General features: G+C 34.5%; 3 protein-coding genes across 5 annotated transcripts; all 3 read left to right on the forward strand.

Moving 5' to 3' along the window:
* The first annotated feature begins 140 nt into the window (after nucleotides 1-140).
* Nucleotides 141-2798, forward strand: gpatch11 (G patch domain containing 11). The gene is made up of 8 exons (XM_073873497.1): nucleotides 141-311; nucleotides 770-996; nucleotides 1084-1125; nucleotides 1208-1328; nucleotides 1422-1510; nucleotides 2053-2171; nucleotides 2254-2335; nucleotides 2616-2798. The coding sequence occupies exons 1-8, from the start codon at nucleotides 262-264 to the stop codon at nucleotides 2672-2674; spliced, it is 789 nt and encodes a 262-aa protein (XP_073729598.1). The 5' UTR covers nucleotides 141-261; the 3' UTR covers nucleotides 2675-2798.
* Nucleotides 2799-3333: 535 nt separating this feature from the next.
* eif2ak2 (eukaryotic translation initiation factor 2-alpha kinase 2) lies at nucleotides 3334-12166 on the forward strand. 2 transcript variants are annotated; one of them, XM_073873494.1, is made up of 19 exons: nucleotides 3334-3761; nucleotides 3910-4039; nucleotides 4496-4638; nucleotides 6406-6538; nucleotides 6627-6658; nucleotides 6907-7065; nucleotides 7141-7273; nucleotides 7369-7409; nucleotides 7500-7614; nucleotides 8332-8366; nucleotides 8470-8521; nucleotides 8948-9024; nucleotides 9169-9289; nucleotides 10888-11006; nucleotides 11083-11290; nucleotides 11414-11557; nucleotides 11646-11744; nucleotides 11833-11895; nucleotides 12044-12166. In XM_073873494.1, exons 1-19 carry the CDS (start codon nucleotides 3661-3663, stop codon nucleotides 12149-12151), a joined length of 2013 nt encoding a protein of 670 aa, XP_073729595.1. In that variant the 5' UTR covers nucleotides 3334-3660; the 3' UTR covers nucleotides 12152-12166. The 2 variants fall into 2 exon arrangements, with proteins under 2 accessions (XP_073729595.1, XP_073729594.1); XM_073873493.1 differs by having other exon boundaries at nucleotides 3336-3761; nucleotides 9169-9283; nucleotides 10882-11006.
* Nucleotides 12167-22826: 10660 nt separating this feature from the next.
* Nucleotides 22827-27012, forward strand: LOC129415487 (interferon-induced, double-stranded RNA-activated protein kinase-like). Of its 2 annotated transcripts, XM_073873495.1 has the most exons (10): nucleotides 22827-23340; nucleotides 24487-24522; nucleotides 24923-25042; nucleotides 25310-25405; nucleotides 25484-25537; nucleotides 25663-25840; nucleotides 25931-26071; nucleotides 26253-26354; nucleotides 26457-26519; nucleotides 26603-27012. In XM_073873495.1, the coding sequence occupies exons 1-10, from the start codon at nucleotides 22886-22888 to the stop codon at nucleotides 26732-26734; spliced, it is 1377 nt and encodes a 458-aa protein (XP_073729596.1). In that variant the 5' UTR covers nucleotides 22827-22885; the 3' UTR covers nucleotides 26735-27012. The 2 variants fall into 2 exon arrangements, with proteins under 2 accessions (XP_073729596.1, XP_073729597.1); XM_073873496.1 differs by lacking the exon at nucleotides 25484-25537.
* The last annotated feature ends 165 nt before the right edge of the window (nucleotides 27013-27177 follow it).

Consider the following 27177-nt stretch of genomic DNA (forward strand, 5'->3'; position numbering starts at 1 on the left):
AAATTTCGTCTCAAGTAAGTGTACTCTATTTAGTGTTTAAATATAAACGGTTTTAAGCAGAACCGTAACTTTAAACTAAATGTTTTTGCGGTCAGATGTAAACATAAATCTCGCCGACAGGGTCGGTCAATGTAGGAACATTAAACATTGAAGCTCCGCGTTCCAGTCGGACACATTTACTGAACGGAACAAACACTAGCGGATCAAATGTTAAACATTTTATTTATTTTTTCTAACGCTACAGTTTGATTAATTACACAAATGGCCGATGATGAGGATGATTATATGTCGGATGCCTTTCTGAACCAAATGTAAGTTATTATATCTAAAATATATTATTGTACTGTATCTCTGAGCAATTTGCATGTATGCAGAGTACATGATGTAGCACGTTCAAAACATTTATTTACACACCTGCTGTAGAAATATATAAACTTTTTTAACGATATCAGTGAAGCAGTGGTCACTAACTGAAAGTACTAGGGTATAAGCATGGGGTTTGTTGACTTAATATCGTGGTAACACCACAGTATTCTCTAAAATACCATCATACCAAAATGTGCTATACTACCTTATATATGTGCTAAAATCTGCCACACAGTACCTGTAGAGATGCATAAGTCCACATATGAAACATATACATGTCTGTCTGTATACATTTGTGATGCGTTGAATGTTTGTAAAGCAAATGTGATAATTCACCAGCTCAGATCTATAAATAAATTCCACTGTCATATTTTGGGTTTTTAATGCTTATATAAATGAACAGCACAGATGTTCGACCTGGCGTACCGATGCCGAAACGTGTGAAGGAAGCCATAAAGAAAGAAACATTACAAAAAGAGAAAAATGTTACAAACCGACAGAAGAGCTTCAAGGAAAAGGAGCAGGAGAGTCGAGAAGCAGCGCTGCAGAGCTCCATTAGCAGTCAAAACAAAGGCTTTGCTTTACTGCAGAAGATGGGTTATAAAGCAGGACAAGGACTCGGCAAAGGAGGTCAGCAATTGAGAATGATGTGTAACTCCTCTGTGTCCATTTTTATGATGTTATTTTCCTTCCTAACAAAATGTCATTATGCTGCAGGTGCTGGACGAGTTGAGCCGGTTCCTCTGAACATCAAAACAGGTTGGTGGTTTTGGTCTAGTTTATAATCTAAATTACTGTTGATTAGAACATTATTGTGGGTTTACACAAACATGCTTTTTAGACAGAGGTGGAATTGGGATGGAAGAACTCAAGAAAAGGAAAGCCGAGGAGGAACTTCAGAATTACCGAAAGAAGATCCAAATGAAGCAGCAAGTGGAGAAGGAATCTTTAGAGGATTTTAGGTAAAAGTCAAGATGATTTTAAATCAAGCATATGTTTTCCTGGTTTGGTTTCTCAGTGTCTGAAATCTGTTTGTTTGTTCATGTTAAACACAGAGTTCGTAAGAGAACAGAAATGGAAGAGCGTAAAACGCTGATAGACCTTAGGAAGAGCCAACGGGCCTGTGAACAGCTTGACAGTCAGAAGGGCATTAAATTGACTTTATATCATTATCAACATTTCAAATAACTTGTTTCCTCATATCAGTCCACCAAAAATAAAATTGTGATTACGGTAAACTAAACTGTGCTAAACAATGCAATGAGCACTTGTAAAGAAGAACTAATAATTGGACTTGACAAAGTCTAAAGGTTGTTTTCCCGGACAGGGATTATCTTAAGCCAGGACTAGGCCTTAGTTTAATTAGGAAATATAACTAGTTTTAACAAACATGCCTTACTTAAAACATTACTTGTGTGCATTTTGAAGCAAAAAAAGGGCACTGATGTATTTTAAGATATGTCGGTGCAAGTTGTTTTTAGTTTGGACAGCTCTTACATTTAAGTCTAGACTAATCCCTGTCCAGGAAACTGCCCCTAAGAGTTTAATAATTCAAAATCTTTAAAAAGGCATTCACAGTTTGGTTTAAACTGATTGTTGGTGAGCAAACAAAATCTTTACAAGCAGAAATGTGACTTTGCTTTCTGTCTGTGAAATGGTATTAATAAATATTATATTTTTGATGTTAGGGCATAACTGTTCCTAGAGACAGCTGGTACTGGCCTGAAGTCATCAAAGATGAAGAGGCGGAGCTTCAGGAGGAGGAAGATAAACCCGAGGACAGTGAGGATGAAGAGGAATTGATGGTAAGTTTGATCCCACATCTGATGTTTATTTTAAATGCACTTAAAATCTCATGCATTACCATGCTGTTACATTTCTTTACAGCCTTTAGACAAGCTGCAGTTTCTCACGTCGTATTTGCGAGGATTTCATTCTTACTGCATATGGTGTGGGACAGAATATAATGGTAAGTAATGCTATTGTTAGGAGGAATACACATGAATGCTCAAATGCATTCAACAATCCTGGGCTAGAAATATTTATTTATTTTATTTATTTATTATTAATATATTAAATATACTATTTTTTAATAAGCTTTAAGCAAGAGCAACTATAGATATGTATAAAAAGCTTATAAATGTAATGGTATACTGCTGTGTTATATATTTGTGATGTTATATAATGTACTGTGATATAAGACTTGATTAATACTTTACAATTGTAACCAAACTTTTTTCTTTGAACAGATGAAGAGGACCTCAACTCAAACTGTCCCGGTGACACAGCAGCTGATCATGAGGACTAAAGCAACCAAGATCTAAAACTTATTTTTACTGATCACTTATTTGCTTATTTTTGTTTATTAATAATGTTTTTATTTATGTGTCAAGTGTTGTTTCAAATAAGTAAAGATATTTTGATTAAAATTATCTGTTAATGTTTTTATGTGATGCTATTAATATTTTGTCAGCTGTATACAAAGTATTTGTGTGTAGTATCTTACTATACCTTAAAATAAATAAGATTATTCAGATTAGGAATGTATAAAGTAATTTATTAAATTAATTTATTTATTATATGAAGCTTGTACATGTAAAATAGAAATACAAGATTCTGGTGGCCAAGGGAAACCTGGAAATAACAGGTCATTTTAATATGATAATTTGAGAAGTTTGAAAAATTCATGGAAATACAAAATATTCTGTAATAGGCTAGAAATTACTGTTTAAAAACGACCACAGTCCTTATTGAATATATTTACCTTCATGGAAATTAATTTTTTGAAGGATTGAGACACTGAAAAAGATTAAATAAAGGCAAGCTCTTTACCTTACCAGTGTTGTAACGTCAAAACACGACACTTTTCTTTAGGTCAAAAGCGAAACAATCCCAAACATTGGTGTCACTTAAGTGCTTGTATTCTATTTTTTACATCACGTGGCGGACTGTTGGGATATTTAAACGATTAAGAAATATAAAAAGGATCAGCCAATCAGTGAAATCAGCAGGCTGCGCAGGATTTGATTGGTAATTCCTGTATTTACAGATGACGTCAATGTCCGGAAATCGAAACTTAACTGAGCAGAATATGGGAAGAAAATGAAAGTGTAATGTATATGCTGAACTGACACTTATTCCTGTTGTATGGATTTATTATAGAAATCAATTTTATTTCAACTCGTCCGGTCAAAGTGATAAGCTTTGTCGTTTTACCTGACAATAATATTTTTAGCATGTTACTTGATAACTTTTAAGTTTTGTCAGAAGATTTTGCTGGTCTTGAACTTTGCAATGGAAGCTTACATTTCCAAACTGAATGAGTACAAACAGAAGACAGGGTCCACTGTACAATATGAGGAAGGATCCGCAGAGGGACCCAGCCACAATTTAACGTATGTAATGATCACTTATTCATTCATGCACTGTCGTCTACTAAAGACACACTTTCTGTGGCCGTGTAAATGATAACACATAACATAAGTCTTTCTTCAAATCTTAAAATGTAACGTAGGTACTTTTAATGTATTTGTGTTTGTACAGGTTTACCTGTACAGCGATTATAAACGGCACGCGCTACCCTTCCGCCACCGGGAAAAGCAAGAAGGAGGCGAAACACAACGCGGCGTGCAACGCGTACACTGCCATCACAGAGACACACAACACTCAATCTGTAAGAGTTAAAACATCACTGTCATCACAGAAACGCACAACAATCTATACATATAATATATGAGTATATGGGTGATTATATAATTGCAAGTACATTAGGTGTCATTTGGTATATTTGGAGGTAGGCCTACATAGAAGTTACATGACTGTCACTGTTACTATATCAGAGTTTGACAGTAACAGCCTTGAAACAACTTTTTACAGAAAACATTATATTGTTATGACCTGTACCGTCTTTTGATTCATGATGATGAGTACCAAATTATTAAAATAATAAAAATATAAAAAGCAAAACAAATTATGATTTTAAACACCAACTGTACTTACCTGCAATTGTGAGTGCACGTATCACCCAGTTGACCAAATTCAGGTATACTGTATAATAAATATTAAACTTGTCTTGTATCAAATAATAATTGTATACAGTGAGTATAAGTGACTTTTTATGCAACTGCAGATAACATCTACTCAAAGTAACTTCAACAACATGAGCATAACTCCGCAGACAAATTATATCAGCCTGCTGAATGAATATCAACAGAAGAACAATATTACATTGAAGGTCCGTGAGTCGACTAAGATGGATCCAGGAAATGCTCAGTGAGTACTTAAACACTAAGGGGAAGTTTCTCGTACAGGGTTTAGATTAATCCAGGACTATCCCTTAGTTATATTAGGACATTTTTACAAACAAATTTACAAAAAAACAATAACACTGATACATATTTTAAGATATGTCAGTAAAAGGTGTTTTAAAATTAAGGCCGTTCAAACATGCATTTTAGTCTGGGACTAGGATAAGCCCTGCCTGGAAAACCACCCCTAAATGATAAACACAAACTTTTTACATTTATACAATAAATTCCTGTCCTCCAAACTAGAAGGAACTACAGCAGGATTAAATTTACCTCATAAATGCCTTTTAGACAGAAAGATCGAAGGTTGGATAGATAAATAAATAGATGCTTGAGATATTTATTAGCAGACAAAACATCTGTACTGTTTTCAGGGAAAGACTTGAAGTTACTTGAACATAATAAATTGAATATTAAAGGGATAGTTCACTTTAAAATGAAAATTCTGTCATCATTTACTCATCCTTGTGTTGTTCTTAACCTGTATGAATTTCTTTTTTCTAATGAACACAAAAGAAGATATTTTGATAAATGGTGGTAAACACACAGTAGATAGTGACCATTGACTTCCATAGTAGAAATAAAATTTAAAAGGTACCGTCAACTCAACTGTGAGCTTACCATCATTTATCAAAATATTTTCTTCATCATTTATCACAATACTTACAAAATATTGCAGTCAATGGTCACTATCCACTTTGTGTTTACCATCATTTCTCAAAATATCTTCTTTTGTGTTCATCAGAAAAATTAAATTCATACAGGTTTAGAACAACATGAGGATGAGTAAATGATGACAGAATTTTCATTTTAAAGTGAACTATCCCTTTAACACAAACATCAAATAACCTGTTTGGTTAAAGGTATAGTGTGTACATTTTAGCGGCATCTAGTGGTGAGGTGCTGGTGAATTGCAACCAATGGCTCAGTCCACTGCGTACGGTTAAAAATTCTTCTAAAAAGTCCTTCTAAAAATTACACACTGCACCTTTAAATGGACAGCTAGTAGGGTTTTACGTTTTTTATTATTCAAAATCAATGTGTTTATTCATAAATATGTCCTCGTTGGTGTCAAAAGACCTCTGATGTGATTACAGTGATTACATAACGGCTACTGTAGTTGCAACACACATTTGGAAAAGCGAGGCTCTAGAGAGCACTATTCGTTTGAATGCAAAATACAATTTCACCACTAGATGGGGGTAAATCCTACATATTGTCCCTTTAATGTTTCTAGAAAGGACTAAGTAACATTAGTTAAAACTGGCCCATACTGCATAAGGAGTATACAGACAAATGTATTTATAGAAAATACGTAAAGTAGAGACATAAAAAAGACAGTATAGAAATAAGGGGTAAAATATTATACAGTATAATTAATTAAACATTGATTATAAAATGCATGCAAGTTTATATATTTTGCACATAAACTTTTTAACTACATTTTCTATGGTAGTATGTTTGCATCTTGATTTTTATGTTGGAAAAGGAAAAACAAAGTGCAATTTTTCAATAAACAAAATATCCAGTCCTTGCATCTTAGATATTACATTTTAAATATTGTGTGTATAGACTGCGTTTTGCCCAAAGCGATTACGCAAAGGTCCTAAAGATGGCGGCACAGCAAAAAGCAAAAAAATAAATAAATTATTGTTTAAATTATTTTATGTTTTGATATGTTTCCCTATAGATCACATAATCATAATTTTTATTCTCTTATCATTTTTTGTAGATTGTGTACATATGCTTGCAAGTATGTTTGTGGTGATAAAGAATATCCTGAGGCTTACGGCAAAACAAAAAAGGAGGCCAAAGAGGCTGCAGCTAAGTGCGTTTATGAAGAATTATTAACTCAAAATACTGAGGTATGACAACATACAGACTACTTTTTATAAGCGCTACTAATTTATAAACTCTACTCATTTTGATCCAATATATGGTTTTGTATTTAAGGCCTTGGAAAAGAACTGCAATAATACAACAAGGTAAGAATTTACAGCTTGTATTTAACAACACTGACAGGTCACAAAACCTGTTTATTTCACTTTCATGTGCCAGAAGTATGTTTTTTTATTTGCATTTAGCATTGTTTATTCTTGCAGTCTATGACCCTCTTAGACATGGGATCTATAGTTGAGAACCACTAGCTGAGAGCCGCTGGTTTAAAACAATGTTACTGTATATTGTACAGCATGAGCAAATCATGTTGGTATCCGGTTTTCTGTTGTTTAAGTTCCAACCTGGACCGTTCGAGTTTCGCCGAAAATTCTCGAAGCACCACACCAATACTTGACAACAACTACATGGCACACATCAATCACTACTGCCAGAAAAATAAATGTGTTCTAAGTTTCAATTTAGTGGAGAGAAGAGGACCTCCTCACAATCCAGAGTAAGTCCTTTACACATCATCAAAGTGTAGTTCTGTTTCGAAAACCCAGTGAAAAGCTGTCATTGGCTTCTTTAGGTTTGTGTATAAGGCCGTTATAAATGGGAAGGAATATTCTGAAGGACTTGGAAAGTGTAAAAAAGAGGCGCAGCAGCACGCAGCTCAGAACGCTTGGAGTGAACTTCAGCAGCACTCAGATGGGAGCACACAGGCATGAAGTTTTACACCCTTCTGAAATTCAGACATGTTTGTGGATGTTAGTGCTGGTCATCTTCATGAAAGCATAATAATGTTTATATTTAACAGAGTTCTGAAGAGGAAACTTCATCACACGCCTCAGAGATAAAGTGAGATTAATTGAACAATATTTCATTACATTTTGCATATATAATTTAATGCTGTGGGAAATTTACAGTTGACTCTGTTTTTCCCCATAGTAAATCTATGGAAGCGCAACATCCATCACTAAGCTCAGCTGCTACGACCAGCGCCAGTGATTTTATTGTCTTTAAGGATTCTTCTGCAGTCGGTTCTCCTATGGCCATAAGTCCTGTAGGTCCATTCTGTGTTACTGACATTTAGAGTTTAAAGGGCCCATATTATGCGAAATCTAATTTACAGGTGTTTGGACATAAATGTGTGTTGGCAGTGTGTGAACACAATAAAAAAATCCACCCACTCCTTTTTTAATCCCCATTAAACCAGAGCAGTCTCATTAGACATGCAGTTTTGATTCTCTTGTTTATGTGATGTCACACTAACAAATCCACGCCCATGGTCATTGATTGACTAGTTAACTTTACACAAAAGCTTTTCTAAATGTGTTTGTTAGCACATTGTAACACTAATACGGCTAAGATACTATTGTCCCAGACTTTATGAATCAGATCTATTTTTTAACCAAAAGCAGTAGCTCATTTGCATTTATGAAAACAGCAGTTTTGTTCCCACCCAAAAAGGGGCATTTTTGACGTGTTTTAACAAGTTATCTGTGGGGTTATTTTAGCTGAAACTTCACAGACACGGGTACACCTGAGATTTATATTAATATCATGTAAAAATGGCATAATATGTGCCCTTTAAGGTTGTTTCTTTTATAAAGTTTATTGTGCAGTGATGGACACAATAGCTGGTCAACAGGTGCTGGTGTATTTTAGCAGAGCTTGGACACTGGATTGACCCCCAACATACAGCTACCATTTTTATATAAAACACATTTTTATTAAACATATTTTAACATAAATTTATGATATTCAAACGTTGTTACAGGCTATGAGCCCAATGGACGTGAGGCCAAAAGTAAAGTAAGTTCCTAAGTGTCATGTTTTGATTGATTTAATATATAAGAAATATCTGTACATAACCTTGTAATCAGCAATCACATGAAATTACGTGTTTCTTTTTTAGATTGGCACCAAGCTTTAATCAATCACCGATTTTCTCACCCAAAATCAAAGGGGTATTGTAACTTTCTTTTTCATTAACACTCAACTAAATCAATTTCACAATATTATGTGATTGTAGCTATAAAGTTAATTAAAGTTTATGTAAGATAAGTGACATTTTAGTATGAACAATAGTACTGTATGGAATTGTGTCATTGTGTGAATCTAAATGTTTTATAGGCTGCAAGGGCTGTGATGCTTGTATGAAAAAGGCAAATGAGATGAGACTTAAGCTACCATGTTTAAAACTCTACTTTCTTCCATGTAGTCAGATTGTCCATCCCCTTGTTATATCTCTAGTTTAAATTTGGTTTGCATTTGTTTTTAATGAAATAAAATAACCCCACTTCAAATGACAAATTAAGTTACATTTAGGGTTTAGTTAAAAATAAGTTTTATTGTCTAAAAGTTTTCTATAAATTGTTTTTTTCTTTCTACAGAATACATCTAATATGAACATGCAGAAGCCAACAAAACCATCACCAAATCAAACTGCAACCCAAGCTATAAAATCAAGGTAAATACCACTTTAATTTTAAATTGATTTAATAATAATAATAAATTAAACATTTATTTTGACATTAAATGTCTTTGTTTTAATCAGCATAGCATTTGAGTTGTTTTAGAAGTTCCATTGTTTTGTACAAAAAACTATTTGCAGGTTTTTAGAAGACTTTGACTCAATAGACCGAATTGGCAAAGGTGGTTTTGGACGTGTTTTTAAAGCAAGACGAAAGCTGGAGAACAAATACTTTGCCGTGAAGATTGTGAGGAGTACAGAGTGAGTACATGAGAATAAAATGATTTAGCATCACCCCCTTTGCATTGTTAATATACAGCAGGTAAAATAAGTATTGAACACGTCACCCTTTTTCTCATATTTCTAAGGTAGCATGCACACCAAAGCTTTTACGCCAGCGTATGTTTTTAATTGTTTTTAATGAAAGTGCTGTGTTGTTTAAAAAAGCCGCTGGCTTTTTTCTGCGCTGAAAGCCGTCGTTTGGTGTTTTTTCCGCGTTTGGGGTTTTTTCCGCGTTTGGCGGTTTTTCCGCGCTCAGCACCGAGAGTTGAAAAAGATTTAACTTTGGGTGAAAAGCTCAGCTTGTCAGCTGTGTTTAAAAGCTTTGATGTGCACACCCCTTTAACTCTTTCGCCGCCATTGACAAGTTATCTCTTATGAGTTAATATTTACCTGATAAATATGCCTTTTTGACAAATTTCTATTAAAATGTGTAATACATACTCCACTAGATGGCTAAACCGGATAAACAGAATTTATCAAAACTGAAGCAAAAAATGATTTAATGAATTTTTTAACTGCATTTATGTTTGATAATCGTTCTAAGTCTGAACTCTAATATAAATTCCTTTTTAAAATACAATTTTTTTTAAGCTTTTTGCTCAAAATGTTGTATTTTTGAAGAGAAATATCCATATTTCAGTTGTTATATTAAGTGGAAAAGGTAAATATATAATGAAAGTTTTTTTCCCCGTTTTGTTTGTTTTTTGAAAGCAGAGGGTCTGTGATTTCATTTGATATATTTGTATGTTTATATATTTCTAGAAGAACATTTTTCGAAAATTTTTGTGAAAATCACAAAAATGCGGGCGGGCAACTTTTTTTAAATAAGGCTGGCGGCAAATGGAATATTCAAAGAAATCAAACCATAGATGTCCATAAATTATGTGTAATAATGTAAAATGAAACAGGGAAAAGTACTGAACACACTTTTAATACTTTGTACAAAAGCTTTTATTTGTAATCAAAGCTTAAAGAGAACTCCTGTATGGAGAAACTAGTTGCATGCATTGTTCAGGTCTGATTTTGACCCTTTCATTCTTCCACACAAACAATTTGAAATAGTTTTTGAATTGTCTTTACATTTTGAAGGTTCTGTGGGCCTCTTCTCTGATATTTAGGTAATTCCATAGATTTGATCAAAATTCCATGCCAATAGCACCTTTAGAAAATATATTTACTAAAAAAAAATGGTGATGTGTTCAATACTTATTTTACCTGCTGTAATTGTGATTGGACAACATGCAAGCCCTGCTTCAAAAACAAGACAGTAGACTACGTAATGTAAATATCAAAGATAAACTGATCCTCTTAAGTAAGTCTTCATCTGTGCTAGCAGCAGCTACTGCAAAATAAGTACAGTAACAGTAAGTGATACAATGAATCGTTGGGTCCAGCCTCAGCGGTAAGAAATATTGGCCATAAAGAATCAAGGACTGTAACGAATAATTTCATAAACATTTACAGTGTTGCCTTAATGTCGGTTTGGTAAAAGGCTTTTATTTAAAGTGTGAGATGTGCTTTTGCTTTACATTGGGAGTATACTTATGATATCTCAATGGCATCATTTTCTCCACAGACAAAGCTCTTCGTGAGGTTGGCGCATTGGCGAATCTTCATCATCCAAATATCGTCCGTTACAACACAACTTGGGAGGAGGACACAGCATACAGACACGACTCTTCAGAGAGCACATCAGAGTAATTCAGCAAACACCACACTACAACAAACGTTGTAAAAGTGATTTACTGACTCTTGTTTATCTTTTGGGTTCAGCTCTGGCAGCAGCATGGACACAAAGTACCTGTACATTCAGATGGAGCTTTGTGTGGGAGACACTCTTCGTGGCTGGATCGAAAAAAGAAACTCTTTAAAAGAAGACAATATTACAGAGAGGAGACAAGAAGCAGAACATATCTGCAGTCAGATCCTACACGCTGTGAAATGCATTCACTCCAAAGATCTGATTCATAGAGACCTGAAGGTGAACACTTCATCATCTCAAACCCCTTTAATTTATATTACAGTTTTGTTTGCTACCTACATTTACATTCAGAAATCAAATTTGCTCTAACGTTGTATGATGTTGTGGGTCTGTTTGATTTAGCCAGCAAACATAATGTTTGGCAGTGAGGGAGGTGTAAAGGTGGGAGACTTTGGTCTTGTGACTGCAGCAGAAAATGACAGCGATGAGCTGCTGCTGGAGAGAACCAGAAGCACAGGAACCCGTTCCTACATGAGCCCTGAACAGGTAAAAAAATTAGATCTGTGTAGGGTTTAAATATTGTTTGCGTTCATCTGTTCCTGAAGTTTCTGCTCTTATGATCTCATAATTTCAGCTCACCCAGTCCTATGACAGAAAGGTGGATATATTTGCTCTGGGTCTCATATACTTTGAACTCCTCTGGAAGCTTGTCACAGGGACTGAAAGGATCATGGTTTGATGATTATTTTTTACTTTTGATAACTTAGTACTTGACGTATTGAACTATATATTAAAATGATATTTAATTTTACGATCTTTAGATTTGGGATGATATAAGATCAAGGAAGTTTCCACCACAGTTCTCTATTAAATTTGATTATGAGGTGAGTATAATATTCCTTTGTCTTCCCAGGCTACTCATTTTAGTAAATATTTGCTCTAATAATACTTTTTTCATTCTATGATGACTTATTAAATAACTTGGTGTCTTTTGTTCTTATGGCTGTCTAATGGGTTATGCTGGTGAAACAGCACAACCTCATCAACAAAATGCTAGATCCCAACCCTAAAGAAAGACCAGATGCGTCCGAACTGATCTTAAAGCTCCAGCACAATTCTACAGTCCTCAAGAACAACTAGATGACAGTCACACACCTAGTAAGCTGTCTACCTAGACAGCATTTTATCTGCACGTCAACTGGTGTGAAGTATAACTGAACAGACACTTTTAAGGACAGTTTCCAAGATGGGGTTTAAATGAATCCAGGACTGGATCTTGGTTATAATAGGACATTTGAGTAGTTGTTACAAACATACCTTACAAAAAACATTACTGGTGTGCATCTTGAGACAAAACAATGGCACTTGATATATGTTAAGATACGCAAGTGCAAGATGATTTTAAATGAAGGCAGCTCAAACATGCATTTGAGTCTGGGACTAGGATAAGCCCTGTCTTGGGACTAGGAAACCACTCCTTAATTTATCTTATCTATGAGAGAGACATCTGTCAACGTTTCTACTAGATTGAATGCTTAAATTAAATATGTACTGTCTATATTTAATTCAGATTTGAAATACATTTTTCAGACTTCATAGGCAGTGACCACCAGATTTACTTTTTTTTATTATTTTATTTAGCAGATGCTTTTATCCAAAGTAATTTACAAATGAGAGAGCAAATAGGCATAGTACACATAGGTACATTCACAAACAAGGTGAATGGGTACTTTATTTGAGGTTTGAATCAAACTCTTTATGATGGAGTCACTCCAGCATCAATATACTGTACTGAACATGATAAATTATATTACTCATATTGTTAGATTTGGCATTTAGACACTTCAGTGTAGAGTAACAAAAGGTGTTACAGATATTTTAATTATACTACATTTTACAGATTAAGAATTAAGGTTGTGGTCTCATGTCGATTCACTTTAAAGGGGCCATGGCATGAAAATCTGACTTTTATTGCTAAAATTGGGTCGCCAGTGCTTCAATCAACCTAGAAATCTGAAAAAGATCAACCCAGTAACTTAGTTTTGGTAAACCATTCTCTGCAAGCACGTAAAAAATTTGGTTATTGAAATTTGGCTCTCCTTATGATGTCATAAGTGCAAAGAGAGAGAGAGAGAGAAAAGAATTCACAGCACAATTGAGTTTCAATTGCAACAAACCACCATCATTGCAATCAGTGTTTGAATTTTGTCAACTCATTTGCATTTTAAAGGACACACTCAAAACGGCACATTTTTGCTTACGCTAACAAAGTGTCAATTTTAGCATATTATAAAAAATTATCGATATGGTATTTTGAGCTAAAACTTCACATACGTACTTTGGGGACACCAAAGATTTATTTTACATCTTAAAAAAGTCTTGTGACATGGGCCCTTTAAAAAAGTCTTGTGACATGGCCCCTTTAATGTTTTCTATTATGTGTCCATTAATTGCCTTATTGGGAGATGTCAATACATCTATCAGGTTTGGTTACATTGTTTGTGTTATTGTCCTACTGTTTGTATTGCATAATATTCTGTAACAAATCATCTTGTTAGTGTAAACGTTATGGACTTGTATTGTATCGGTGACATTGCATAAATATCAAACACATTTCTTCTGTGGTGTTGTAATAAGTCCTATTTGATTGTTGAAATGTTTAGTTGTGGAAATAAATTGTGTAAATTAAATACATCAATTACTAAATTAATGAATCAATTATTTTTTTATTTTGTGGTGTGTTCCTCGTATGACAAAGGTGGAGCTTGCAGCCCCCCTTGACTGAAAGGATTTTTATCAAATAAATTATGTACAAATCCAGCTTAAGCTGGTTTTAGCTGGCCTCCCAGCTTGGTATTAGCTGGTTTTGCTTGTGTAGCAAGCTGGTCTAGCTGTGTTTTAGTCACTTTTTAAGCTGGACTTAGCTGGTCAGGCTGGAAGGTCCGCTGACCCACCATCTTTGCCAGGCAGCTACCAGCTCATGCAGGTCTTAGCTGATTTTTTTATTAGGATTCACATCAAGTATACATATTAATTTAAATGATTATACATTTTAAAGATACTTTGTTAAACAATTGTTTATCTGATTAACAATATCTGTATTTATTAAATCCTGGCGCTTGGTAACGTCTCAATACAACCGTCCAATCACGATGGAGGAGAGGCGGGACAAATACAACACCGACCAACTGGAACACTCTGCCTTTACTAATGCACAACAACATAACCGTTCTGAGAACTGTGGTGTAAGTTATCTGTAAAATCCAAGACTTAAAAGACAGTTATTTTGCAGGTGTTTGTATCCGCTTTCAATGCGCCCTCGAGTGCTTGTTTTTAGAACAACGCCTGGTTTGTTCCGCTACCTACCTGCAGTCCGTGATTTTACCTTTTACCATAGGTAGTCAACATTTCTATTCATTTTCTTATAGTTCTTTAAAACAATCATATTTTTAAACTTCAGTTCACGATAACTTATCCATATAATAGCACAAGGAACAACAATAAATTACTGATTCATTTTTACGATAATCCATAAAAAATAAAGGACATATTTTTTGGCATTCCGCACAACAAGACATTTTTTCTAGAGGGTTATCTTGCTCGTTTCACTCGTGTATAATTATTTTCCAGTGTTTTTGCGCGCGCAGCTTGCAGTGACGTAACTGTGACGTCTACTCGCAAGTGCTTTATAAATACAGCTGTCCGACACCGCGAGAGGCATCCAGCTGCAGCCCCGCAGACTCACTTCTGGCTAGACACCAGTGGCTGGACACCAGGGGCACGTTCAATCTCACACCGGTGCGCAACGTTTTGCTACGGTTTCCGGGTTGAACGACATGTTTCCTTTAAACGGTGTGCAACGGAATGCAACAGGTTTTAGAAGCGTTTTCTCTTGTTTGGTGGGTGTGTCAGAAATGTCGGCCCAATCAGCGGCAAGATGTATAAAACCACGCGATAGTAAAGAGACAGCTCGCTCAAAGGGTTCAAGTTGGAATGTTGTCTTTCATTCTGGACACCAAGGTCAGTGACTGTAACATCGAGGGTATTTTACAGTATTAAACACACATTTATAACGATTTCATCAGTCCTCAGAAACATTTAAAAAAGAACACAAATAATGGCCTCTCAGCTACCGTAGTTGCAACTCTTACGTCATCACAACAGGGCGTTCAACGCATCACCGTTTCTGTTTAATAAACGTTGTGCAACGTTTTGTCGGGGCTGAACGCAGCCCTGTGGATGGACAGCTGACGTCATTTCCGTATCGTCATTCACTTTTCAAATTTGACGCGCCATGCACATGTCAGCGGTAAGAAAAAAATAACAAACTGTCGATGATTTATAGGTCATGTCAGAATTCAAATGCACAAACTAGCTAAACAGTTTTAGGGGGCAGGAATGAGGTGTGGTGTGCACAGTGTACAATAGTTTATTTGGAACGGTTCATGTTTTATTTTCTCTTGAAATCGGCACTTCCCCCACAACCTTACGGGCCTGACTGTTGCATCTTCATTCTGATGGTCAGATTTATCTAATTTTACTAAGATGTGTGTAATTTCAAATAAATATTGCAAAACCACTGAGTGTTAATTTGATCTGGATTGTTTGGTAAATTGTCTGATCATGTGAATCTACGTATATCTTAAAAACAGAAGTGGTTACATTTACAAAAAAAAAACCTGTGGCCAATTAACATGTACAAGTCTGTTGTAATGACAAAACGTTAGAGTCCATTGATCTAGTCTGAATTTAAGTCACAAAAAATTGAAATGATCTGAACAATATATATTTTCAAGGTGGTTCTTGTGAATGCAGCTTGCATGAATTATTGATGTGATAATATTAAGCATATTATTGAGACTTGTTTTATGTAAAGAGATATTATAAAGATCATATTTCAATTTGCACACAGATTTTATATGATATATTTTAAGTCATTAAAGTAAAATGACAATACGGAAAAGACGTGTGAGTCATTCTATGAAACGGGTGCCATTTGGGTCCGCAACATTTGATGAGATGCATAAGGCACAAAAATGTCCTAAAATGTTCTAACAAAGCTTAAAGTTATTCATTCAAGGGTTCTTGTTAACATGATATATGATAAAAACACTATTGTTAAAGAATAACATACTATTTTTAATAATTTTGCATTAGTACATAGCCATTTTCACATGTCCGTGTTGACCAACATGACATTTGCATCCAAAATATCACCAAATAAGTTATGTATTTTTAAAAAAAATATATTGTTTTCATGATTATATTTGTGTCCCTTTTCACATAAGATACATTTTATTCAAAATAAACCTTATTTTTTTGTAAATATTTGATGATTTGTGTGCGTCCCTCAATTTGACTTACCACCCCGTCACACTAACTTGTTTTATCTATAAATAATGTACTGTTGCTTTAAATGACATCACAAAGCACAAGTGACATCATTGGAGCCTTGTTGCCACCAAGAACAAAAACAGGCAAGTACTGACATTCCTCTATATTTTTTATTTGTTGATTTTTTGTGTTAGACAGGCTCTGTCAAGCTCAAAGCAACCACCCCGTCACGCAATATAGAGAGGGAAAACTAATTTCGATATATTTTTTTACATTATTAATGCAAATAAAATTATATTTCAGATAGATTGCATGTATGCTAGGTGAGGAACTTGACCACATGGGAGATCTGCGGCCATTTTGGGATGATATTTACCATCCCGTCACATACCACCCCGTCACAAGTTTTATTGTGACGTGGTGGTAAGGGATGTGGGGGGGTGGTTCTGGTATTGACTAATAAATTGTTTCTGTTAACTTAACATGGTTTGTTTATTCATTCACTCACTATGTCACTCAATCACTATGTCACTCAATCACTATGTCACTCACTCACTATGTCACTCACTCACTATGTCACTCACTCACTATGTCACTCACTCATTCACTCACTCACTGTGCCACTCACTCACTGTGCCACTCACTCACTGTGTCACTCACTCACTCACTCACTCAATCACTCACTCACTGTGTCACTGACTTACTCACTCACTCACTCAATCACTCACTCTGTCACTCACTCACTGTGTCACTCACTCATTCACTCACTGTGTCACTCACTCACTCACTCACTCACTGTGTCACTCACTCACTCACTCACTCACTCACTGTGTCACTCACTCACTCACCCACTCAGTCACTCACTCACTGTGTCACTCACTCACTCACTCACTTGCCACTCACTCACTCACTCACTGTGCCACTCACTCACAGTGTCACTCACTCACTCACTCACTCATTCACTGTGTCACTCACTCACTCACTCACTCACTCACTGGCTCACGCTCTCACTCACTCACTGGCTCACGCACTCACTCACTCACTCACTCACTCACTCACGCACTCACTCACTCACTCACTCACTCACTCACTCACTGTAAAGATGCTCTTATTTTAGTTTTTCACAGCATGACCAAAGTTTCCAATGTTAATGTTTCCCCTCCCCCAGTTTTATAAAGATTAAAACAAGCATACCATATATAGATACACACTTTGTCCATACCACCTTGTCACGGTGAACCTATCTGTGACACCAGTTACCACCCCGTCACGGGGTCATTTTGTTAAAAACTTATGTAATAGAAAATACATTTTAAATAAATTAATGTTGAATGATGTTCTTGTTGTGTGGACTAATCAAATAAATGTAAGTTTATTTGTATTTTTTAAGTGTATTCGTATGTTTTTGTTCAAACAATGAGGCCATTGAAATGTCGAATTCATATTTCAAGATTAAAAAACGAATAATAATTATTTAAATTAAATTATAGACTTTCTATTGATGGTTTCCAAGAAAGGGACATTTTACTATTAGGAAAACATTAGATTTTATAAATATATTTCTTGTTTTACTACACAGATGGCATACATATTGTCCGTGACGGGGTGGTAAAAGAAAGACTTCTGTGCCAGAATAAAACTGATAATATTATTAACAATTTTGTACCTGAGCTGGGAAAATATGTTTTTTGGGAGGATTAACAATATATTTAAAGTTGTAAGTAAAAAAAATAAAGTTTGTTCTTAATGAAAATTTGGAAAATTGCAAAGTGGAAATGGCACCCGTTTCGTAGAATGACTCGTGTGCAATTAAGCCTGCAAAGAATGTCTATGCACTGGTGAAAACCGAAAATAAATATGTGACCCGCTCTGGCGAAATGAGTCGGAAGTCGCAACGTTCTATTTTAAGATATGAGCCGATAATGTGGAAAAACAATGAAATTATCAAAAAAAATATTTTTAGCTAATTTCAAAGAACAGACATTAAAAAATAATCTCCCAAAGTTTCGTAGTCCAAATAATTGAGTAAAGGTGTTTAAATGACTATTAAAGTTGAAACAGTTTACAAATAGTTTACGTACTAAATACGCTGGAAATTGCTTTTCTCAAATCCTCTCATCGTCTCCGAGCATCTCCCGGGGAATCCTCTGAAACGTCACTATCTCCCCAAATATGGTGTTACACGTTGTTTTAGAGCCAATCAGAAATCTTTATAAACGCTGATCATTTGTCAATGGGAAACCCCGGGGCACGCGATTGGTCCAGCCATCCTCCTGTCAGTCTCGCAGCACTCTCCTCTCCTATTTAACTCCTTTTTGAATTGTTTACACTGTTATTGTCAACTAACCTACACAAAGATATGGTTGCATAGGCAAGCATTATTTGTTTCCTTTTGCTTGTCTCTCTGCCTCTCTCAATTTCTCTCACACGCGCAGACGCGCGCGCACGCGCGCGAAAACGTACACGCGAACACGCGCGCGCGCGCACGCACAAACAGACACACACACACACACACACACACACACACATTCTGGTTTCCATGTTTTGTGGGGACATTCCATAGACGTAATGTTCTATTCCCTCCCCCTAACTCAAACCCCAGCCATCACAGAAACATTTCTGTTACTTCACATTTTCAATAAACATCATTCTGTTTGATTTATAAGCTTCCCAGCAAACACAGAACGTTCCCCTAACGTTAGTTTTTGGTTATATTTTGGTTACTTTTTTGGGAACCAAAAAATAACGTTCTGGGAACGTTATTTTTAGGTTTTATTTTTTGCAACCATAAAATAACGTTCCCATAACGTTGTAGGGTGGTTATTTTTAAATAACCTAAAAATAACTTATACAGAACGTTATTTTTTGGTTATTTTTTGGTTATTTTTTTGGAACAATAAAATAACGTTCCCATAACGTTGCAGGGTGGTTATTTTTAAAATAACCTAAAAATAACTTATACAGAACGTTATTTTTTGGTTCTTTTTTGGTTATTTTTTTGGAACCATAAAATAACGTTCCCATAACGTTGCAGGGTGGTTATTTTTAAAATAACCTAAAAATAACTTATACAGAACGTTATTTTTTGGTTCTTTTTTGGTTATTTTTTTGGAACCATAAAATAACGTTCCCATAACGTTGCAGGGTGGTTATTTTTAAAATAACCTAAAAATAACTTATACAGAACGTTATTTTTTGGTTATTTTTTGGTTATTTTTTGGTTATTTTTTTGGAACCATAAAATAACGTTCCCATAACGTTGCAGGGTGGTTATTTTTAAAATAACCTAAAAATAACGTATACAGAACGTTATTTTTTGGTTCTTTTTTGGTTATTTTTTTGGAACCATAAAATAACGTTCCCATAACGTTGCAGGGTGGTTATTTTTAAAATAACCTAAAAATAACTTATACAGAACGTTATTTTTTGGTTCTTTTTTGGTTATTTTTTTGGAACCATAAAATAACGTTCCCATAACGTTGCAGGGTGGTTATTTTTAAAATAACCTAAAAATAACTTATACAGAACGTTATTTTTTGGTTCTTTTTTGGTTATTTTTTTGGAACCATAAAATAACGTTCCCATAACGTTGCAGGGTGGTTATTTTTAAAATAACCTAAAAATAACTTATACAGAACGTTATTTTTTGGTTCTTTTTTGGTTATTTTTTTGGAACCATAAAATAACGTTCCCATAACGTTGCAGGGTGGTTATTTTTAAAATAACCTAAAAATAACTTATACAGAACGTTATTTTTTGGTTCTTTTTTGGTTATTTTTTTGGAACCATAAAATAACGTTCCCATAACGTTGCAGGGTGGTTATTTTTAAAATAACCTAAAAATAACTTATACAGAACGTTATTTTTTGGTTCTTTTTTGGTTATTTTTTTGGAACCATAAAATAACGTTCCCATAACGTTGCAGGGTGGTTATTTTTAAAATAACCTAAAAATAACTTATACAGAACGTTATTTTTTGGTTCTTTTTTGGTTATTTTTTTGGAACCATAAAATAACGTTCCCATAACGTTGCAGGGTGGTTATTTTTAAAATAACCTAAAAATAACTTATACAGAACGTTATTTTTTGGTTATTTTTTTGGAACCATAAAATAACGTGCCCATAACGTTGCAGGGTGGTTATTTTTAAAATAACCTAAAAATAACTTATACAGAACGTTATTTTTTGGTTATTTTTTGGTTTTCTGGAACCATAAAATAACCTAAAAATAAATTACACATAACGTTCTCTAATGGTTATTTTTTGGTTATGTGTTTTTTTTAGGAAATGAAGTGAATGAATAATTAAACCCATTATTCCTTTAGTGTGAACGTCTAATATGCGCGTGCTTGTCTGCACGAGCTTACCGCCTTCTTCACGAGTACCCGCTTTATCTTGTGCTCAGGAAAAGTCGTTAATTTAAAAAATAACGGTCCTTTCGTTTTTACCTCAGAGACTAACATTATTTTAGCGGTTCTTTTGTCTCTTTCTTGATTTAGTAACTTAAATATGTGAGAAGAAATATATATACGAGTGATTTCCAATCGATTTGAGGAGAATTTGAGGAGAATATAATGTTAGAAACTTTTTATTGTTGTAAAAACGGATAGCCGACTAACTGTGGTAAGATCTTTTAACCTAAAGTGACTGATTTATTTCTCATTGCGTTTTAACTTCAGAGTATATCATTCTAGCGATTTCTTTTTTGTTTCTTCATTAGTAGCTTAAATATGTGAAAACGAAAATATATTTTAATTATTTCCATGAAGAGAATATGAAGTTAGAAGCTTTTGATTATTGTAAAAACTGAGAGAGAGATGCTGATTGTTGTTACTTAATAATGGAGAGGCGGCTACTGTAAGGTCTGTTAAACTAAAGTGAATTACATGTTTATATATTTTCAATAAATATCTGTTTTAACTCTTCTTTATTGTGTTGAAGTCACTATTATATATTTGATAAAATATAATGTTATCTAAATACATAATATGTGATGTGTTGAGGTATTTTTATATAAAATAACCTGTGTTATATAATGGTATAATATTTTAATAGACATTTTTTCCAGTAATAGCATAATTTAATTATTATAGATTTTGTATTAAATAAATTATTTTATTCCTCCTTATACGGAAATGTGTTTTACTTAGTTTAGATAGATATGATAGATAAAAACCAACCAAAACACAGCATGGGATGTACTAATAGACGTGCCGTACTTTTGTAAGCCTTCGCTTCTTCGCTGGGGCTGGAGTCTTGCGCGCTCTGTCGGTGCGTGCGCGGAGCCGCGGCGGCGCGCCCTGGTGGGATGGTTTTTCGCTCCATGTCGGCTGTGCATTTTCCGGGGTTTGTTTTTGGTTAGCCAGGAAAGTTTTCTTTACAGAAATAGAACGTTGTTTTTAGGTTATTTTAACGTTTTCCTAACGCTAGGAGAACGCTCTCCCAACGCTAGCTCTTGGTTCCCAAAACGCTCCCCTAACGTTAGTTTTTGGTTCCCATAACGTTATTTTCCAAGGTTTGTTTTTGGTTAGCCAGGAAAGTTTTCTTTACAGAAATAGAACGTTATTTTTAGGTTATTTTAACGTTTTCCTAACGTTAGGAGAACGTTAGAATAACGTTATTCTAACGTTCTCCTAACGTTATTCTAGCGTTCTCCTAACGTTATTCTAACGTTCTCCTAACGTTAGGAAAACGTTAGAATAACCTAAAAATAACGTTCTATTTCTGTAAAGAAAACTTTCCTGGCTAACCAAAAACAAACCTTGGAAAATAACGTTATGGGAACCAAAAACTAACGTTAGGGGAACGTTCTGAGAACCAAAAACTAACGTTAGGGGAACGTTTTGGGAACCAAAAATTGTTAGCTGGGTTGTTTCTTGGTTTACTGTAATAGCATTTATATTAATGTCTTTGGTCAAATTAAGCTGTAAAATAAATCGTTTATCCCTTTAAAAATGCAATGGATTTTGAAAGATATCTACAAAAAACCGGCAAAAAACTTTAAAGGCGATTTTCTCAGGTTTTCAGTTGGAAAAAGAGGACAGACAACCTTAATTCAAATGTCTATATCTTTAAAATCATTCAAGGTATGACTTTGACTAGGTTATCATTTGAAAGCTTATGATCTCCTCTTTCCATTGATACCAAAATCTCAATTTTGAAATTTGGGTCACTGTGACTCATTTTGCTGGATCAGGTCACATATGCTGTCTATCCAGAGGTGAAAATATAAAATAAATATGCTGTCTATCCAGATGTGGAAATATAAAATAAATATGCTGTCTATATCCAGAGGTGAAATATAAAATAAAATTGCTGTTCATCCAGCGGTGAAAACGGAAATTAGCGGCGAAACGGAAATGACGTAGGCTGTCTATCCACTGGTGTCCAGCCACTGGTGTCTAGCCGGAGGTGAGTCTGCGGGGCTGCACCTGGATGCTATTGGAGACCGCCGCTAACCCAAACCAGCGGCGCTGAAAAACTGACCGCATTTGATCCGCATTACATTCGTGAAAATCGTTTAGATCACACGCGCATAACATGTCTGTCAATGTCGAAGCTGAAATGGAGATGAGAATCATTGACTTCATAAAGAATAATGGCGAATGCACCGCTTTAATTATTAGTAAAGCTCTCGGGGTGGATAAAACCACCACAAATAAACATTTGTACAAATTACAGAAATCGAATCTGTTAAAAATGACGGAAGGAAAACCTCCTGTCTGGGATCTGAAGGAGGAGACAGATGATCCCAAATCCGAACTGGCATCTGATTCAAGATCTACTGATACTGTATCTATAGAGAAAGAGGTGAGCGAAATCTTAAGATCAGGAGGAATAACAGGGTTAAAAGCTCATCAGATAGCCAAAGATGTGGGACAACCGAAGAAAACGGTACAGAAACTTCTGTACAGTATGGAGAAGATGGGTAAGGTATGGAAATCTGACAGTAACCTGTGGATGACCAAGAATGAAATTAGTCTAAAGCAACACAGGTGTGTGCTTTTTGTTTGTTTGTTTGTTTGTTTGTTTGTTTTTTGTTAAATATATAAATATATTTATTATTTATTTATTATTGTGTGTGTGTGTGTGTGTGTCTGTCTGTGTGTCTGTGTGTGTCTGTGTGTGTGTGTGTGTCATGAAAACTGAAACTATTAGTCAAAAAAACATTTTCGTTAACTGAAATAAAATAAAAACTAAACTGCAACTATAATGTGGACCTGCAAAAAAATGATTTGGCAAATAATCAACAATTTGTTTAGTCAACAAATAATTATAATCCAGGGATGTCTTCTGGTACAAAAATGGACATTTGTAAACAGAAAAGTGTGTAAAGTTAACAGATAAGTTATGTCATTCATTGTACACAGACATAAGTTTGTTCAAGTAGGATGAGCTAATTGGTTTGTGTGGTATCCTTTCTCCACTGTGATTGGATGGCTAAAAGAAAAGTACCAAGCGCAGCATTTTTCAACTCTTTAGAGGACCCAAAACTTACCATTAACAACATTTTAAGGCATATAGTCCACTTTTTTACGTTGATAATAAATAAAAGCATAGTGCTTCACTGCTGATGACTAACTTGTTCAGGCAAGGTGTATGTCAACTTTTGACTACCACCATGATGTCGGACCAACGACCACCAGCTGCCCCCATCTAATCTATCCGTGTATATATACATATATATACGTTAACATAAAATTGTTAAAAATCGTACGTATTATATAATATATCCTATGTAGAATCGGCTTCTCTGGCTCTCTCCCAAGGTTTTTTTCTCCCACAGGGTTTTTCTCCTAGGTTTTTTTCAACCCCTGGGGAGTCTGCTGACATTGGCTTAACTTAGCACCCTCTTACATTTTACTACGCTAGCTAGTATGGTTAATCCTAACCGCTGTATTCTACTGTTTATGTTTTAAGATTTTTCTGTGTTTTTTACATAAATACAATTGAATATTACACTAGACTAAAACTATACTAAGACTAAATAAAAACTTAAAGTAATGATTTTTTTGAATGTAAACGAAATCAAAACGATTTATGCACTACTGAAAAGAACTAAAACTAAACTTAAAGAAATTACAAAACTAAATAAAAACTAAATTTGTATATTTGTATGTAATCTTGTTCTTGTTTTGCAGTAAATCGTGTGATGACGTCAGCATCTCAGATTTAGGGTAAGCATTCTGGTGCCAAGTTAAAGTTGTCTCTATCTTATATCAATTTAATTGAAAATACTTCATAAATAAGATCCAGACATACCCTGGTATGTTTGAAATTGAAATTGTTTTTATGTATTCCCCGTGTGCGTGCATTAACTCTAGGTTACCAGTAGGAGGTTTATTAAACTAACTCTTAACAGGTGCCCTCAGAACTGACATGATCAGTGTAAGCAAGTTTTAGTTTAATCAATAATTCAGGGTTTCATCAATGCTAAATTAACCCAGCTTTCTGGAATACACCCCAGGACATGATGTGATATAAATAAAGGATTGGTTACTTTACAGTATGAATGATTCATCATATATTTCTGCTGTATGATATTGTTTGACACGTGCATGTATGTATGATCTCCAGGTTATCTTCGTGTTTTCATGAGATTACACAGCTTGGTTCTGGAGGTTTTGGTTGTGTTTTTAAAGCACGACATAAATTTGATGGCAAGATGTTTGCTGTGAAGATAGTTGAGTTAACAAAGTAAGTTTTGGGGAAGATGGACTATATGAAAGTTGATAAAACAGATTATTGGACTTAAAACATTGTTTTGTCCATTTCAAACAGAAACGCTGATTCTGAGGTCAAGGCTTTGGCTCAATTAAATCATCCAAATATCGTACGTTATATCACAAGTTGGCAAAGTTCTGAGACCTGGACATCATATCAAGACAAGTAGGCACATTTCTAACACTTATTTAAACATTCAGTATCGCCAAATAATGATATTTGTGTGTTGTATTTTTACAGCCAATCATCTTCTTCAGTAGACATAGTCTTTGATGGATCGAATCATGACATAAGTGATATTTCATCAGGATTGGAGAGTCTGAATACTACATCAGAGTATGTCAGCTGTATTCTTTGATCCACTCTTATGTACTGTAGTATGATAGACATTTGATTGTGCATTACTGTTCTCAGATCAGAATGTGCTGCTGAAAATCACAGCACAGACAGTGTGGACCCTTTAAATCAGTAAGCTCAGTTCTCTTTTTTGTCAGTTTTACATATACAGACTGTGGTATATTTACATCCAAAATGTCAGAGGAAAATTAAAATAATAAATGCGTGATGTGATCTGTGTTTATATTTCCTTTCAGATTATATTTGTTCATTCAGATGGACTTCTGTGAGGGTGGGACATTAACTACATGGATAGAAGAGAGAAATTTTACCGAAAAACAGAGAACCACAGATGAAATTTATAAAATATTTTATGAAATTGTTAGTGGAGTGGAATACATTCATTCAAACAAACTCATCCATCGAGACCTGAAGGTATTTGATATTGTTTTATATTTTATTTCTGGAATTTTTTTATGTTTGATCATTATTTTAATTGTTTATTCATGCCGCCTTCTATTTTAGCCGGATAACATATTTTTTACAGCTGAAGGCAATGTAAAAATTGGAGATTTTGGACTGGTGGCGCCTCTGATGAATCCTAATGGTGGCTCTGCTTATAGATCAATAGGAAGAGGAACACCTTCATATATGAGTCCTGAACAGGTGAATGGTCATTTTATTTACTTTACAGTACAGTAAAGCAGCAGTACCTGTATTGTTTATGTAGTTCCCTCTTTATTTTATGATGAGATTTGAAGTTTTACACTGTATTAACATTGTAGTACATACTGAAAAAATATTTAATGTGCTGTTTTACAATAAAAACAAATATTATTTGCTTTAGGAAAATGAGAGGCATTATGATGCAAAAACAGACATATTTCCCCTTGGACTTATATGGTTTGAGATGTTATGGAAATTGTCTAGTGGCATGGAGAGAGGAAAGGTCAGTAGTGTTTATGAACAGAAACTGATAGTTCAAGTTTAGTTTACACAGATCACATTTGTGTTTTACACTTGTGAATTTATCAAACCTCTTTCATTTCAGCTTTGGCCAGATTTGAGAAAGCAAACATTTCCAGAAGGATTCTGTCACAAACATCCAAATGATGTAAGAAATATTATTTCATCTTTAGTTAAATATTGACCTCTGAATTTCTCAACCTTTAGTTTTAATGATTGTTTTATTTTCAGTATGAATTCATCAGAAAGATGCTTTCACACACACCACAGGACAGACCAAAGGCCAAAAGAATAAAGGAAAATCTTGACAGATTTTTCTATAGGCCTACAGATCAGAATGTGTTAAGCCAGAAAACTATTTAAGATAATCGGCAGTCTGGTTAAATAATCTTTTTAACATTAAAACAAGGTCTGTAGTATTAATTAAGTCATAAATATATACTATTTATACTATCATCAACATATCAATGGTTAATATGCTGTGGAGTGGTTTTATAAACAACAGTAATAACTAGGAGAGAAAGAGACACTCATTGTTTTGATTTTCTTAAAAAATATTGTACATTATAATAATGATTTGAGGCTACTTTAAGGAGACTGTATTTTCATAACATTTTACACAATGAGAACTTTTAACTTTGCATCTAAAATAAAACATTTCTACGAGTAAAAGTTGGTCTGATTTGTTGATTTATTAATCAAAAAAGTTCAGCTGAAGGTCAGTTTCTATTATTTGCAAAACTACTGATTCTTTTTATAATTTTTGCGACATTTACAGTTATTTTTTTCAAGATTCCTGTGAATGT

Source organism: Misgurnus anguillicaudatus, chromosome 11 (genome assembly GCF_027580225.2).
Source record: "Misgurnus anguillicaudatus chromosome 11, ASM2758022v2, whole genome shotgun sequence".
Taxonomy (NCBI): Eukaryota; Metazoa; Chordata; class Actinopteri; order Cypriniformes; family Cobitidae; genus Misgurnus; species Misgurnus anguillicaudatus.